At 40.4% G+C, this 18,355-nt stretch overlaps 1 protein-coding gene across 1 annotated transcript in view; it reads left to right on the top strand.

The window, feature by feature from the left end:
- Oxct1 (3-oxoacid CoA-transferase 1) overlaps positions 1-18,355 on the top strand; it is a 170,414-nt gene that overhangs the window by 129,403 nt on the left and 22,656 nt on the right. The window contains exon 14 of the mRNA XM_008842101.3: positions 10,920-11,009. Coding sequence (XP_008840323.1) covers positions 10,920-11,009 — 90 coding nt within the window. The remainder of the gene's footprint in view (positions 1-10,919; positions 11,010-18,355) is intronic.

Genomic DNA, 18,355 nt, shown 5'->3' with positions numbered 1-18,355 from the left:
CTGTGGCAAGTCCGTTTACTGGCTGAGCCATCTCACTGGCCCCAATTGTTTTTACATACATTTTTTTATTTGTTTGTTTATATTTATTTATGTAATTATGTATGCATGTAAATGCCATGGTACATGTGTGGAGGTCAGAGGAAAACGTTCAGGAGTCGGTTCTTTCTTCCACCATGTGAGTTTGAGAGATTGAACTCAGGTTATCAGGCTCGGCAGCAAGTGCCTTTACATACCATGCCATCTCACTGGTATAGATTTTTATGTTTTACTGTTATTTTTTCCACTCTAAGAAATTGGCTGCTAACAACTGACTTGAAAAAATAAGAAGGTAGAAATTAATAGCCTGTTTCCACTGTCATATATTTTCCAAAAAATTCTAAGAATTTTGTGGCAAATTTCCAAAGTAATTATTTTTAAAATATTTTATTGAATGTTTGAGGGTTTCATACAATGTATTTTGATCATGTATAGACCTCAAAGTAATTCTTTTAACCAATTTTGGTGTTTGCAAAGATCTTTGTTTGCACCCACTTTGCCCCAGTTTGAAGAGCCATTTTTAGCTTCTAATTGCGCTTAGTTCCAAAGTCTACAAAGGAGAAAGTTAATTTTTGATTTCTTAAACTGCCCATTGCCTGTGATGTCAAGGCCCTTGAACTTTTCCAGAGCAACTCAGCCCTTCAGTATCCATAGTTGCTTCCAGAGAGGATGAGCCATGGTGATAATGATGCTTTCCCAAACCTGGAAGCCCAGGCCACATACTGGCCCCAGGTTCTGAGTCTGTGTGCTGAGATATGCAGGAAACTTGTGGTTCTTCTAGTTCCAGAAATGGGACTTTTTCAGCGACCAAAGTCAGACCTGCCTTCCTGTGTAAGACGCACTGGGTCCCCCTTTACAGAGTAAGACTTGTGCATGAAGAAAAACCCATAAATAAAAGGCTTTCTAACAATGACCAAAATGAGATCAGTTTGCCATGAATGTTCACAACTCCCAGTACTTTCTTCAGTCATTAAATTGGGCCATCAGCTGAGTTATATATAAAGTAGTTATAACTAATGTACACCCCAAATGGTTTTATGCTCTTGCATCTAAACTTTTACTTACTTAATAGAGAACTCACATCCAGTTTCTGCAGCATTTACTTAATTAATAGAGAGCCCACATCCAGTATCTGCCACATACTCTTTCACAAGTGCTCTTAGTGGGCTTAAAAAATACCCTTAAGTTATCTTCTACACTATTTTTTATCCTTCCTACTGTGGATAAAAGGCCCTTAATAACTTCAGTGTATTCCTCAATAATGTTATTTCAGTCACTGTCTCTCACTGTAGAAGTGCCATCTAGCTGTCAGAAATGGCAGTATAATTACAATAATTCTGTAATATGTGCTTCACAGCTCTTTACAAGGTGGGAGGAGATGGTGGGGCAAGTTGCCTCTGCCATGGTTCTAGTTCTCACACCCTCTTTAAGGAATCAGAAAATGACGTTTCTGAGATGGACTATTTCAGGTTGCAAAAGACAGTCATAATTCCATATCCCATGTCAATGAGTTGTTGAAGAGATTGATATATTTTTGTACATACAGACATAAAAATGATTTGTTGTTACTTTTCCATATGTATTTTTTTTTGCAGTTTTTTTTTAAATTTTTTTTTAAATTTTTTAAAAACACCTATAGAGCTGGGCATGGTGGTGCATGCCTTTAATCCCAGCACTCAGGAGGCAGAGGCAGGAGGATCTCTGTGAGGCCAGCCTGGTCTAAGGTTTACAGTTGAATTATTACAGTTATACAATATTGTACTCAGTATAAACCCTATAAGACATAAATTAAATGATGTTTTAACCTTTAAAAAGATCTCCATTTCATTATTAAAATACATACTTTCATACAGAAAAATTCATTTTTAATGCAATTGACACTAAGATGTTTGCACATGTGAAATTGATCTCTAAATATCTGATTATTACTAGTCACAGTTGGTTACTTTCTGAGCTTCTAGGCATCTGAGCATGGATATAAAGTCATCAGGTAGATTATTGTCATTTTTGTAGTGATTATCCAGGGATGTCTAAAAACAAGAAGCCTTTTAAATAATTGTGGGATAGTAAATGGGGTCTCCTATCCCCTCCACCATCATGCAATTAGAATGTTTACTTGAGCTCAGCATGTGAAATCTCTGTATTTGTAGATCAATTTCATGTGATTCTAACACATTCTTCTTGGTGAGTCCAGTAGAAACAGTATTAATCATTGGAGTTTTAAATATGGTACAGGTACTTACTTTGTTTCTGTGTAATGCATGGGTCCAGAGCTTACTTACACTTTAACAATGTTTAATCACTAAAGAGAAGCATCCCATGTATCTTCTGAAACCCTTGTCAGCTGTTCCCTCTGTATCTTTTGTGGGAGGCCCAAGACAAGCTGAGGCAAGCCAGCATGCTTGATGTTTGTTTTCCTCTCTGCAGTGTTGTGGACAGACGCTTTGAAAACTGAAACTACAGCTTCAGGGCAAAGCTAGGAGTAACAGTTTCCCCTAACTATCCATTTTATTAATCCAGAAAATAGAAAGCTTATCTGTCTTTGAGACAAAGAAGCTAACCTTTGTAATATGCTTCCTTTGCAACAGCAAAAACAAAAGAAACAAAAATGGTCACTCATTGATTGTACCTAGGAAAAGAAAATACATTAGTTTCATAGTTCACTTAATAAGTGGTTATTAATTTCTTAAACTCAAATGTACTTAATGACCTTGACATAATTAATGACAACAAATTTTATATGTATTTTTTTTCTTCACTTGGAGTGATGTCTCATAAGCAAACTGAGGACACACTCGTGAATAGTATTTATACTTTTATGAAATGAGATTCTGTATAGCTAATAGCAGGAACACAACTCACTTTTCTTACTTGAAATTAATTGATTTCTTTAGGAATCAGGCCTGTTACATTTCTGACATATTCTAACCTGCAGTATTGATTGTTCTTGAAAAATTTTGTGGTCCAGCCCTGGAAGAGTTACACATTACTTTCACTTAATTTCCATTGACCAGAACTTGTTTATATGACCTTGATGAAGGCTGGAAAATTCTAGCCTGCCAGCCAAGGAATAAGAAGGGAAAATTGGGAATCGGCTAACAGGTTGCCACAGGAGACTGTGAAGCTTTATAGACATTGAAGTCTGAAACTCAGAGGGAAGACCTAAGCTGGAAATGCCATTGGAGGCAGAGGCAATCTGGGTGCTGAGAGCAGTAGAGAGGCTGTTCTTGGAGAATCAAGTAGAGGCAAGAGCTGTAGGCCAATGAGAACTCGACTTGGCCATCACGCTAAGGTAGTTTGAAGAAAGGATGCTAAGAAGTTTAAGAGCCCCCAGAGAGGTCTGCGAAACTAGGATGGCACTGTGCCATGGAAATCTTTAATGGACAGTTTCCAGCAGTAGGTGGGACACACTGTAAAATACCTAGGAATGTAAACTTCCAGGGTGCTAACTGTGGGGGCCCTCCAGGCTCCAGCGGACCTGGCCTGCAGACCGCTCTGAAGAAGCCACCCACATGGGAGATCAGGGAAAGAGGGGTGTGCTGCCCCGCCGTTCCGCCAGCCCTCCTCGTCCAGGACAATTAGACACAACAGGGAATCTTGTCAAGCAGGAGTTTGTTTATTGCAGGTGTCACAGAGCTTAGAAAGGCAAAAACTGCAGTTTGGAAAGCCCCCAGAAAATCCCTTCCCAAATGTATCCAGTAGGCTTAAAGGTCAACCCGCCACATGAGCAGAGTCCCATAGACATCAACGATGATCACATGCTGATCACGCGGGCCGCCCCCCCCCTGGGGGGGGGGAGTGTCCTTCAGCCAATCCGGAGGTTTTCAACACAAGCCAGGCCTCACCCTGTTCACTTCCTCTGGGGCGCCATCTTTGCAGGGTCACTCGCTGGCTCCCACACTGACAAAATCAGACAGCTGCTAGAGAGTTATTTGAGTCTTGTTCTCACTGCAAGGGCACAGGTCAGTTAGAAGAAACCCAAGTTTCAGCTCTGAGGATTCAGTCCAAAGGGGCCCAGGGTGGGTGTAATTAATGAAACAGGTCCTTGTGGGAATGGGAACAAACATGCTTATGAAAATAAAGTGTTGCGTTTATTGCATTCTGCTTTCTTATATGCTTTTTGAAAGAGCGTCTTATATTGAGTAACTGATATTTATTTTACATAAGCAATTTTGCTCCCTTACATAGCAATAGAGAATATAATTTTATTTCTAGTCCCAAACCAGTTGATTTACATGATCATCTGTCCTGGGAAATACAACTAAAGCTATGAAAGGAAAGTTACCTTCTTTGTTTATGAAAACAAACTGTAGTGCAAAGAAAAGGAGAAACATTCTGGTATAGCTTTGTTTTAAGACAAACTGAAATCTTTTTGTTCCTAAAAAAAGCAGTTTATAGCCTGTTTCTTTGTGTTTGAACAAGTGTTATTAGTAACCTTCTTAGCTTCCCTCTCTTCTAATCCTTAGTTCAGAGCATGTTAAGAGGAACTTTTCTTTCCTAGAGCAATTTTTAATAATGGGAAGACAGAAATAAAGAGGCTTATATTTGGGTTGAGTTGGGTACTTCATGTTCTGGTGTTTAATACTGAGCAGCCAGCACTAGTTTTATTAATAAATCACTCCACAGCCTTCCTTCTCTTGCCCTTCCAGTCAATTGACATTTCCTACTGTGGCACATAAAAATGCTATAGAGTTGTTTCTATATATGTATGATAAACGGTTTCTCACTTCAGACCAGAATACTGAGAAGTAACAAATCTGGAACTGAACCATTGCTGGCTGATCCATAATGAAAGAAGATGGTGTCATGAATAATTTTCAACATGCCTTATTTAAATCATATTTTCAGAACTGTCCAAATTATTCATTTTATCTTTTTTTGTAAAATCATTAAAATTATATTTATTACTATATTTTGGCATATAGGTTAATATTTATACTTTGATGAATTGAGGGTTTTTAATGTTAACACTTTAATAGTTTTTTTTTTTTAATTTTTATTTTTGTCTTTTTGTCTTTTTGAGTCTCCCTGTAGCCCCAGCTGTCCTGGAACTCATTATGTCGACCAGGCTGGCCTTGAACTCACAAAGATCCACTTGCCTCTGTCTCCCAAGTGCTGGGATTAAAGGAGTGCACCACCACGCCCGGCTTTAATAGTTTTGCTTTCTTCAAATTGTGGCATCAGTAAATACAAACAAAGCAGATAAATATATTGAATATATTGATGTTAACTTGTGTATTTTTAGATTTTTATTAAAAATAATCTTGGTCTTTTATTTCTGATTTCTGTCTTGGTATTGTTTTATAACAGACCCTGAGTAAATAGCCATGGATAAAGGATCATATTTGAAGCATTAATGCTTTAAGGAGGATTGTGTGTCTGTCATAGTGGACCCTAAAACATTTCTAGCTCATTTTATTAAATTCTTTTCATACTTGATGTCAGAGTCTGCCCTTAAATGATAAAAAGATGAGATGGCTTTGAGCTGAACACCCAGCAGTCGTCTCCCCATTATGTCAGGTGGAATATATTTCAGATCTGACGTTGTACTCTTCAGGAAACGTCCATTTGCTGATGAGTGTGTTAAAGAGGCTGCACTTTGTGTCAGCTGCCTGCTGTGTGCTCACCCCCAGATCCTTTTTCCATCTCAGATTGGTTTTTTATCCAAGCGTCACTTTCTCTTATGATTCATTTAAGGCTGCATTTCTAGCTCTCTGATCTCTTGTTTTGTCAGCTTTTTGTTTTGTATGCTGAAAAGGTGCATGTGGGAGTGAATCTATTTCCCTTTTCAGCTGTTGCGTTAAATCCATTCTGTACTCTCACTCATTCACTCGCTCATGCAGAGAGTAATCATATTGTGCCTCTGAATGTCAAATGATGTGTCAGACATTTGGACAGAGCAGTGAATTACGGTTTCCAGCATAGCATCCGGAAGGATCATTTCCCCAGAGGGGCACTAAAAGCCTTCGAAGAGCCTTGCTGATCCCCTTCCACCCCCGCCCCCATTAAGTAGTTAGCTCTAGTTCTATGTTGAGTTCCCGGCTATCCATTTAACTCATTTGCTCTCCACATCATCGTCTTGGTTCACCAGTTGCTCTAGCAAATAAAGCTTCCAATTTTAGTGATTTGTACCCTAAACATTATTGATATTGAACAGTGACACATGATTCTGAAGAGGTGGGCTTTGTTATACACAGTCATTTAAGGACCCAGGAAGAGGAAAGTTCATGTGCCTCTCAGTCACTTTGAATGTCCATGTCCATACTGTAGAAGTCAAAGAACATGGAGGATACATGTACAAGTTGGTGTGGGCCAGATCCTGGAAGCTACAAACAGCACCTCCCTTCTGTATCTGGAACTCAGGCAATGGCTACTCCTAACTGCAGTAAGGAGCTGGGAAATGCACGTCCTTGGGTCTCAGAGGAATGTCTAACGAGCTGGGCTGAAGGATAGTGATGAGGGTGTCTTTGGTAACTTTGTTTTTCCTGCCAGTATAGATAGAATCACCGATCTTCCCTTATTAATTGATTCTGTTTCAGAAATCCTTTGGAATTGCAATGGAAAGCGACAGTCTATCTTCTTTTCCCATTGCAGCAAGCATTGGAAGTGTATGAAAACTAAATACCAGCAGGGTTTGCTGTTAATGCTGGGCATGTTTTCATTCAGGAGAGTAACTTTGTTTTTCCTGCCAGTATAGATAGAATCACCGATCTTCCCTTATTAATTGATTCTGTTTCAGAAATCCTTTGGAATTGCAATGGAAAGCGACAGTCTATCTTCTTTTCCCATTGCAGCAAGCATTGGAAGTGTATGAAAACTAAATACCAGCAGGGTTTGCTGTTAATGCTGGGCATGTTTTCATTCAGGAGAACTGCTCTTTTTTTTTTTTTTTTTTTTTTTTTTTTTTTTTTTTTTTTTTTTTTTTTTTTTTTCCCACACGGATTTTTTTTTTTTTTTTTTTTTTTTTTTTTTAATTCTCTTCTCAGTTTTACTTTTCCCAACTGGCAAACTACTTTGCTGAAATCCTTCTATGTAAGATCCCCCAGCCTCTTCCTCCCATCCCTTTTCTAGGTATGGGTAGTAGTTGCACCCCCAGTGCTCTGCTACAGCTTGAGCTAGTTGAATTCACTCATTCAGATTTATGATGGCAGGAGCGTGGAGAGGAGCAGTAAGGAGGGAGCTGATGGGGAGGGAAGGACAAAGCTGAAGTTTGCTGGTGGAATTGTGTACTGAGGAGTGGAGGACTTAGGGAAAAGCTGTATCTTGGGTCAGAGAGAAGTGGGGAATACTACTTTTGGAGAAAAAAAATATTTAAGCTCCTTTTATTACTCATGGATACTTTTCTTGACCCAGATATTGAACATTTCAACAAAAAGGATCCTGGCTTGAAGATCTCTAATATAGTATCAGGCATATTCTAGTGTTTACTAATTTGAATTGACTGAAGGAAGATACACATGAAGACCTATTCAAACTTTATTTACCATCTACTTCCACCCATTGTCTTACGCAGGGATTACCACAGCTTTATGACAAAGGCACACAGTCTTTTTTAAAAAATAATTTATTTATTGTTTTTATTTTATGTGAATGCATGTATTGCCTGCATGTAGGTAAGTGCACCTGTGTTGTGCAATGCCCGCAGAGGACAGAAGAGACTCTTGGATCCCCCGGGACTGGAGTTATAGACAGTTGTTAGCTGCCATGTGGGTGCTGGGATTGGAACCCAGGTCTTCTGCAAGAACAACAGTGTTCTTAACCACTGAGCCATCTCTCCAGCCCCTTATTTTGGGTTTTTAAATAGCTAACACAAATTCAGAGTTTTGACATTTTGCCAGCGTCACACAGAGAACCCTCAAAATCCATTCAGGTGTTCTATTCCATCTTGTGAATTTTTCATTCGTAGAAGCAGGCATGCATGTGTTAAAAATCATGCTCTGAAATTTTTACTGGGGGATAGAGCATCAACGTCTTTGACTCTTCAGTGATGAAGGCTGTTCAGTTGCAGTGAGCAGTGGAGAAGGCGCTCTTCTTCGTGGAAGCCAACAGATGGCTCTTCTGCCATCTTTGAAGTGCTGCGTATTTATTTCTGCCAGTTCAGTGTTTTCTGACAAGGAGGTTTTTTCTCTGTATTTAACTAACTGAAGTGACTTAAAACGTATACATCAGATTTATTTAAATTGGGAAAGCTTTCTGTTATAGGCTGTCCAAAGTTTCTAACCTAGGTAATCATTGTTGTCAGGGACAAAATTTATCTGTGGATTTTTTCTAATTCAGGGAGCTTATAGCATAGCTAGCTTGATTTCTGGTTTTCTGTGGCCGCTTCTGCATTTATTTAGTGGTCGCTCCCTTACATCCTTAAGGCTGCTGCATGTGGAAACTAAGGCTGGGTGCTTTTACCATGGTAGGTTCAATATTTGACAGTGAGCTGGCTTTCTTGTCTTTCCGTGTTCTAGAAACCTCAAACCTTAGCATTGAAGGTTATATAGTCATCACTTCTGTCTCTGACATCCCCACATTTATTGTACCCTAAAAATACTTGTGCTTGCTACAGAAATAGATGGCCCATCTATTGATGTTCCATTGCTGATAGAATTTAAAATTCAAAAAAATAATTTTTTTAAGTTTAAAATTGTGCATTTCCACATGCATATTTTGCTTTGCTTCAAACTAACCTGTCTGAAACCAGCTGATTTTGTGTCCTCTACGCCCCTCTCCCACATAACTGTTGCCAGCTGCTACCCATTGCATTCAGTGGCAGGTGGTAAGCCACTAAACATCTTGGCCACATCCGCCTTCCCTACCCTCTTTGATCTAATTCATGCTTATACTTTTGCTTTTACTTTTGAAATGTTTCTGAAATCATGAATTTGAGACCATTTTAAAGCCAGGTGCTGACTGCCCTTCTTAATTGCCTTAGAGCTCTGAGATTATTGGAAAGAACTTACTGACTAATGAGCAAGAGGATTGAAGTTAAACAAATAAATACAACTTTAAGGAAGTTTCAGTGCTAGAAGATGTATCTTTTCACTGTGCTGTGGGAGGGTTTTTGTCAGTGTGTCTGGAAACACCTGTGTTTTCCAAAACTGTAACCGAGAGATGGAAGAGGCAATGGGAATCTGCGTGTGCATGGCACAGGGAGGGTAGTTGAGATGAGGAATGAGTGAGGGTGAAGGAGGGGTAAAAAAAATGGCACGGCTGCAGTGAGCGTATCTGATCTCCACTTCTGATTTCTGAGTTAACTGGAATGTGTTTTTCCTTTCTCTCTTTCTCTCTCTCTTCTTTTTCCTAAGTGCAGGATAAATGTCCAGTGCCAGAAAGCGAATCACCTGACATAGTAATCACTACAGAGAAATTCCTTCAGTGTCTGACCTACTAACTTTAATCTGTAGAAAACTCAGGAGAGCTTTAAAAAGTGTCTGTAAATGAAGAATTGGTAATATTAACTATATATTTAAAAAGAAAGAAACGGCCAGGTGTGGTGGCACACACCTTTAATTCCAGTACTCGGGAGGAAGAGGCAGGCGGATCTACATAGTGAGTTCCCAGACAACTGGGGCTACAGGAAGACCCTGTCTCATAAAAGGTGAAAAAAATGAAAGAAATGGCTGTTAAGGCTTCAATCTTATATTTTTGCCATAATTCTATAAAGGTTCTTACATTAATTTCTTATTCACTAATTATCTTATTTCTAATAACTCATCAATAAAATCATGTTAACCATGCTTAGTAAAAGTGATATATTTATCCTGGGGGTTGGTGAGATGGTGCACAATGTAAAGAAAGCATTTGCAGTACAAACTGAATGATCTGAGTTCAATCCACAGAATATATGTAAAGGTGGAAGGAGGGACTGACTCCACGAAGTTGTTCTCTGACCACCACACTCATGCTGTGGAACATGTGTCCCCCCATCATGCGTGCACACACAATAAATAAAATAAAAAATTATTTTGAACATTGTCCTTCAGTCATAAATAAACAATTTAAAAATTACTCTGTTATACAGGGAAACCTCTGCTGTCAGGCCACTGGAAGCTTGCACATGTGAGCTTAGGACAGTGGTGCTATCAAGCACAGGACCCATGCTAACTCAATTAAACAAGGCCCCAGAGGGGAGGAGAGAAATGGGTGGCACACTGGCCCTAGACTGAGAACTATTAGCGACTGATCGATGCTGGATGAGGCAGAATATGCCTTACATACCATCTCTAGATGGGCTGACTAGACTCTGGTAGATGAATTTACACTGAAGGACATTTGGGTACAAATGCTTGACTGGATGGTGGAATACATGAGACCCCCATGGGGGGATGGGGCAAGGATGGGGGAGGGAGTCTAAATTTGATTAAGAACTGTTGTATAAAATTACAAAAGCTCCAAAAAAAATTACAAAAGCTCAATAAAAAATTATTCGGTTATAAAGCTTCAAGTTCTAAGTAGTGAGGGTCAATGAGTATTGTTAATTATTCTAGTGGCTTGTTCTGGTAAGCTAATTATATTCTTCAACATAGGACAAGTGGAAGATATAGCACTATTGTAAGAGTGAAACCACGGAGGACAAGTCACGGCCTTTGGGTTGCAACAGCAAGAGGTTTATTCAGGACACAGGTACCTGTGGGCACAAAGTCTCCTCGGAGGACTTGCGCACCCCAGGTTGAGTTCAGGGGGTTTTTATAAGGCAGAAGCAGGGTACAGAAGCAGAAACGCGGTTATTGGTTAATTTCAAACACACATAGTAATTTTACCAGTAATTTCAAAGGTATGCAGGGGTATGGGGTAAGGTCCGGGGCTGAGGGGAAATAGGATTGCTAAATGGGAGGTGACCTCAGAAGCACAGACGTTTTCTAAAGATCACTATACATTCTATTTATGTTTTACAGGGGAAGATGGTGAAAGGAATGGGAGGAGCGATGGATTTAGTGTCCAGTGCCAAAACCAAAGTGGTAGTCACCATGGAGCATTCTGCAAAGGTAACTTATGCTTCCTGAATGGTTTCGAAAATTCATAGGACAGCAAACCCTAGTATACAATATCACCTGTATGTGATCTTTAGTTTTCTCTGGCTTATTCAAGGTAAGAGCCCTTATGTTTTAGAGTGAAAGAAGACAAAAAGGTAGTAATTTATTACTTGGCCAACTGCTTGTTAACTTTGAGTGAAGTCAACTATCTGGGTGTTCTTTGACATTTGTCTTGTGTGTACTTTTGAAGTAAAACCTTAATGTCTCTGAAAGCAGTGAAAAGATGCTAGGGCGGATGTATTGATACCCGATTTAAGATGATTATGTTTGTTCACTGTGTTCAAATGAATAGCACAACAGAATGGTGGTTTTTAGCCCCTTATTTTCATTGGACCTTACTAAGGTTGTGTGTCCTTTCTAGAAAGTATTAGAAATGATGGATTTGATGATAACAAACACCCTTATTCTTTATTTTCTAGCAAATCATCAAATAGTGTCACTAGTATACCAAGCCATCTGTGTCTGTTTGTCTATACATGCCCATGAGCTTGATGATACATATTTTTTAACATTTGTTTATTTATTTATTCATTCATTAATTCTCTGTGTGTGTCTCTGTCTGTGTCCACTTACCCACAACATGTGTATAGGAGTCCGAGGACAACTTGCAGGAATTGGTTTTCTCTTTTTTGCATGTGATTTTCTGGGGATTGAACACAGGCTGTCTGGCTTGGCAGCAATTGCCTTCACCCATTGAACCAAATCATTAGCCCCTAATAATAGATTTTGTGTTCCCTCCCTCCCTCCCTCTCCCTGTCCCTTCCTCTCTTCCCCCACCCCCATCAAGAAACAGCTTTAGAGAGGTGAAATCACTGCCCCAGGTCTCCTAACTCTGGAATTGAGACTAGTCTGGCTCCAAAGTCAAGTCTTTTTAACAATGAAGCTGTTATTACAATTTGCATACTTATTGTCTTTCTTACTAGACTCCATTGATTTCTGCTGATCATAAAGTCAGCATTGGGTGGTCCATTCCTCACTTGCTATGCTTAGTTTATTCCCCTTTGTTCTTTATCATTCCTACTTTAAAGTCTACTGGCTCTTCTTGTGAGACTCACTAATCAGAGTGGACTGGTGGTGTACTTGACCTGCTTTTGTTTAGTGGTATAGCACTGTGTAGGAGCGTGGAACTGGAAGATTCACGCTTCTCTTGCTTCCCCTGGGGGAGTTCTGTTAGAGATGTGTGCTTTGAAATGCTTTTGTTATGAAAACTGCTATAAGTATGAATTAGCATAAATTGTTTAGTAAGCTGTGGGAAGTGAGCAATGAGTATGAATGTCGCATCATAGAAATGGAACCAACTCAGGTGACTTGAGAGAGATGCCTTGCAAAGCATCCAAAATGCTCATTTCAGAGGCAAAAGGGATGCCAAGCTGCAAATCAAATCTAAGTCTTTTCTGGAACATAGTGTCAATTTGGAGGAATCTCTTCCAAATTCCCTTTTATTGTTAATGTTAATGCATAGGCAAACAAACAAAGTCTGACTTATTTTAGACTGTTTTTTGCATTTGTTTTCAAAACATTAGGCCTGTGTTTAGCAAATTTTTCCTCTCTTTTTCCTTATCGAAATCTTATCTTCTCAGTTGGAATTTCTGATAGAGGAAAATAAGTGGCACATCAAATTTGTATGACAGAGGCAAGGTCGCATTTTTACCTTCTTTTCTCAGTGAAGAAATTAGCATTATTTAACACCAGAATTGGAGTTAAGTGTTTTCCACAGATACTTTCATTTGAACAAAGCAACAGAAAACCTACATGTGATTAAAAGATGGGGGGGGGGGTTGGCTGTTGCTTGAGAGAGGGTTTTTTATATTCTCTAGCCCAACCTGGCCTCAACACACGTGATCTGCTATTTCAGGGTGCTGGGACTATAGGCATGAATACCATGCCCAGATAATTGTACTGAATTCTTCACACACGACACCAGTTAGGTCACCTCAACACTAACCACTAGAGCATGCCTTCCCATATCCTTCCCATAGCTCACAGTCCTAGAGTATATGGCTGGTACTTGGGGTTATCTACCTGGACTCGTGCCTGGTGCTGTGGGAAATTTTCCACTTCTTTCCTGCATTTTTTACTCTGATTACAGTTTGATAAAGGTTGGAAAGGGACAGACAGGGGAGGTTCTCCATCCCTGATAACTCCTCTTAGCTACCTGTTCCTTCAGACCTGCCAGGTTTAAAAAGCTGAGTGAAAACTTCCAAAAGGATTAAAACCTGAGAGAAGAAATGTAATCTTGTAGTCTTGATCAGTGATCCCCCCCCTTTAAATGGATGAACCACCTTCCAGTTTCAGCTATGGCTGCCTCTTCATTTCCTTTTTCTCACCTGTAGGGCTACAAATGCGCTGTCTGACCCTTTAAAAATGTTTTTAAACATCATTGTTTTAATTAGAAAACAAAAAACTTCATTTGTAAGCATTTGCCACCAGCCATTTGTTTGGGGACAAAGACCTGCAGCTTCTGGAACCTGAAGCCTGGCTGCCTGTATTGCTGTTTCCCAAGAGACTCTCTGCCCTCCAATGACCCCTGGGACCCTGGCAGATGCAAGCATCAGATTGGGATGCAATTTCTTCTTTATTTGGCGTCTCAGCTTTATTAAAGGGCTGGTGCTGCAGAGTCAATATAAAAACAGAAATAATCCCATTAGTTTAATAACAATTTAAAAAAAAAATAAAGGAAAAATAAGGGCAAGGAAAGAGACTTGTAGGCCAGGGCACCTGGAGCCCTCCTCGTGGCACCTGAGCTGGAAGCAGGTTCTCCATATTGCTGTTGCTATGATGTTGGGGGCAGTGATGGTCCTGTGGGAGCCACTGATCATTGGGATCAGGACCCTTACATCTTTTGGGGTATGCTTAGCTTCTGCATGACTCATCTTGCCCAGCAGAACGGAGATGAAGGCCTCTGTGCGTTTTTAAGAGTCGGCTAATAGCCCCTTGACCCTGGCCACCTGGGAGGCATTGTGTTCATGTTCAGGAGCTTATCCATATCTGTCTTCAGCTCTGAGAACTCCATTTCCTCAACTCATAGAGACACGTGAACTGTTCTAAGATTCATTCCTTTAGGTTGATGGTTGTGCTTAATGGTGACCTTCCCTTGGCATCTCATCATTACTTCCCTGATACACCTTCCCCAACCTCTCTCCCCATAGCCACTGTCTGCCAGAACCACATGTACACTTGGGGCCCTTCCCTGTGCCACCTGCCTCTGAGTGGCTCTGGTTAGCTCAAAGTGTAGATAATGTTTTCTGGGTGTCCATCCACCTTGTCTTTTTTAGTATACTTTTATTCTTTGAGAATTTCATATATGTACACTTTTCTTTTTTTATTGATATTTTTTGTGAATTTCATACAATGCATCTTGATCATATTTAGATACCCTTCCCTAGCTGCATCCTCTTTTAGCCTCCTCCCCACCTGTTTTCATGCATTCTGTCACATATGTTAAGACCTAGTTTCTGTCCCTAAATCTCCCTCGGTGTGAGTCTAACCACTGGAGCCTGGTCAAACTGTTTAGTTTCTTTCCCTTAAAGAAAACCAGCTCTCCCTCTCCCAGTAGTCATTGGTTGCCAATAGTTTCTCAGCTACGGTTGGATCATCTTACCCATTTCCCCCTTCTATGCTGGGTTTTTTTTGGGTTTGAGCTTGCATGGGTCTTGTGCATGCTGTCACCATTACCCTAAGGTCATATGAGCAACTTCCCAGTTGACCAAAAAACTCTGTTTCCTTGTGATTATCTACCACCCCTGGCTCTTACAGTCTTTCCACAGCCTCTTCCATAGTGGTCCCTGAGCCCTGGGCAGAAGAGGTTAATGTAGGAGTCCTTCCCGGGGATACCCACTCTGCAGTCCCTTATTCTCTGCACTTTGGCCAGTTGTGGTTTTCTGGGTTAATCACCATCTGTTGCATGAGAAAGCTTCCCTGGTGAGAGTTGAGAAATGCATTAATAGTCTTTCTGCCTCCTGTTCTGCTATGTTCCCTCAGCCTTAGGTGTAGATGCATTGTGGATGTATCATTTAGGGCTGTGCTTTCCACAGACACTTATTCTCTGTGTTTGGCCAGTTGCGGAACTCTGTAATGGTCTCCATCTGTTGCAAGAAGAAGCTTTGATGAGTGATGAGAGGTACACTTGTCTGTGAATATAAGGATACATATTTAGAATACAGTAAGGAATTACGTTGTTCTAGGGATGTGACAAAAGTGAGATTTTCTGTAGGATACATGACTTGTCCATCCATGTATATTTGGCTCTGTTTATAGTACCACACATAAGTTCCCATTGAGTGGGCCTTAGGTACAATTAGACAGCTGTTGATCAACCCCAAGATAAAAGTGCCACTATTTCACCAATAGAGGCAGTTTTCTGGGTCAGTCATTGTGTTTATTAAGCTTTACAAAGCTTGTAGGACCATTGTTTTGCTTGTTTCTTTGTTGTTGTTGTTGTTTTTGCCCCCATTGCCAGCTTGCATAGTGTCCTCTGAAATATATGAATTAGTCTTCAGGAAGGAGGCTTCCAGGTCACTTCCAGATCACTGGTTCCAAGTCCTGTGGTGGGTTTGCTGGTGGAGTCCCCTCCGTTCTCTATGAATGGCCAGAGGAATATTCTTTGATGTTTTGCCTCAGAATTTGTTGATTACCTTATAAAGGTATGTTGGGCCACCTGTTTATACAAGTGCCAGATCTTAACCAAGGACCTGCTACTTGATGGGCACTTTTGATAGGATCTGAGAAAATAAAAATGGAGAGATTTGGTTCTTCCCTTCAGACTGCACAGTCTGCTAGGGAGTCATAAAGTGAATAGAAGGCTGTAAGACATTGTGCGGTTGCACAGCCAGTTCAGTGCTGGGCAGCAACAAAGAGATTCCCATGAATGTGTAGAGCATTTGTGGAGAGAGCTGAAGGCTGGGGCAGAGCTTGACAAGGACCATAATGTTCTAATAGATAAGAGAACGGACACTAGGACAGTGCGAGAGTAGGACAGTGTTTGTCAAGGATTTACAGTTATGTCCTTGTCAGAGAGCAAAGGTTTGGTGGGAGTAGATGTGCCTGCATGTGTGTGCATGCACACGCACACAGTAACCAGTGGCCTTAGAAAATAACACACACACACACACACACACACACACACACTGCACATATGTATCCGAGCCACCTCTCTCAGTTGAGAAATCCTCAGTAGTTCCCCATCTCACTTAGGTCTCTAGAGCTAGTTTGGTTTCGTTCCCATAATGCTCTGAATTCACTCATTACCATTCTCTCTTGCTTAGTTCCAGCTGTACTCTCTCCTTGGCATGTGGTATTCTCTATACTGTGAATGTTCCAGATACCTGCCTGGCTCACCCTTTCACCTTACTCGGGCTCACAGTACCAGAAAGGCTTCTCTCAGTGCTCTTCTGCTGACCTTCATTCACCTCTTCACGAGATAGTGAGAAGCTCTGTAAGGGCAGAGGCTCTATGTTAGGAGCATGGGGCAGAATGGTGCCATTCTCTTAGAATAGCTAAGGTATTAGCAGGGTTCAGCAGATTCCTGTTGAATTAATTCTTTAGATGATAACAATACTTTGAACACATAGAACACTTAAGCTTCCTAACTGTTGTGTGTTTATTTATCATTATAATACTCTTGTGAGATAGGTCTTACTATTTCCCTTCCACAGATAGATAGGCCAAATCCCATGAAATATTCTGGCAAAAATGAAGTGGAAAATGGAAAGCAAATCGAGCCCAGATGTATGTACCCTTCCTCTAAACCTGGCAGTGTATCACCACCAATGGCATTAACCAAGTGTCTGGCTCTCAATGTTGAATACTGGAACCTATTCCTAAGAGAGTCACTTTTGGAGCAAAGCAGTTCAGTCACACTCATCTCTTGTTGTAAATAAGCAAAGTGTGTGCCGGTGTTTTAGAGCATAACAAAGAGCTATTACTTTTTTTTTTGGTAGAGTCTTCCTACTTCCAGCCCACTTGGAACTCACTATGTAGTCTAGGCTGGCTTGATCTCACAGAGACCTGCCTGCCTTTGCCTCATCAATAACTATTTTTTTTTACATAAATAATTTATTGAGAATTTCATACAGGCATATAAAGTGTTTTGATCAAATCCATGCCCACTCCCTCCCCTCCAACTCCTCCCATATCTCCCTATCACTTTTTTCTGGTAACTTCATGTACTCTTTCTTCTTCTTTATTTTTTTTTATGGGGCTTTTGGCCACTCTAACATTCCCCTTCTGAAGAGGTAATCCTAAAATCTTTTAAGGATTAGATAAAAGCTCCCAAATATTTTTGACATTTTTGGCCTTTGGAATGGAGTACGTTGCTAAGAGGCCCAAGGATATTGTGAGCTTTAGCCAAGAAACTGGCTACTTTTCTTTGGGGTCTTTGTACCCTAACTGCCTAGCCAATTCCTACCTCCTATTCTTATCACACCATCCTCTGAAAAGGTTACCCAAATTGCCAATAGGGAATTGGGACGCAGACTGCGTCTTCCATGCAGAACAGAGATGCAGGGTGAGGCAATTGGAGTACCCCTTCAGTGGGTCTATCTAAAAGACTCCCATTGGAATTTCTTGATAATGGCTTCCAAAAGCATCCCTCTATTGGGTTCCTCCTCATTTTTCTTTTGTCTTCAAAGGCTGGACTCTAGAATGATGGATTCAGAACTTGCTTTCAGGTATTTTGATAACTGTTGGAATGGTCAAAATCAATGTCAGCCTCTTAAAGGCTTCTAAATAGGGGGAGAAAACATTTATCCATCATTTTAGAACAATATCTGGTTGTCTCCCTTAGCTACAGGTGGGCACTGCAGTATTGGAGACCAAAATTTGAAGTCTTACATCTGAGCAGCACTTTCTGGTTAGGAACAAAATCATCAATGAGAAATAATTGTCTAAATAACTTTTTATATAGACTTAAGCCTAATGTCTGGGAAGTGTAATCCCTTGAACTCTTAAAGAAATATACTAATGACTTTACTCTTTGGTTATACTTTCCTTTTGGGTGTTTAAGACCATACAATTGGCCCGAATAAATCAATATATTTTTACACTTAAGGTCATTTGAGGATCTGTTTCTCAGGGGTCACATGGGCTTGGAAGGAGCTCCTGGCTCCTTTCTTTTACCAGTTCCATCTATATGAAGATACGTCAAAGGTCCTGCTCGACCATGTCTGGTTTCACTTGGAAGCACGAATGAGATGTTTCCTCTAAGTTGACCCTCCTCTTTGTAGACTGGACACTGGTTCAAGTCCATCTCGTGGGGTCTCCATGGCCTCCCTGAACAAGAGGACAGGTGACTCACCACA

Source organism: Nannospalax galili, unplaced genomic scaffold (assembly GCF_000622305.1).
Source record: "Nannospalax galili isolate Female #2095 unplaced genomic scaffold, S.galili_v1.0 scaffold139, whole genome shotgun sequence".
Taxonomy (NCBI): domain Eukaryota; kingdom Metazoa; phylum Chordata; class Mammalia; order Rodentia; family Spalacidae; genus Nannospalax; species Nannospalax galili.
This window is presented reverse-complemented; position numbering and strand designations above follow the sequence as displayed.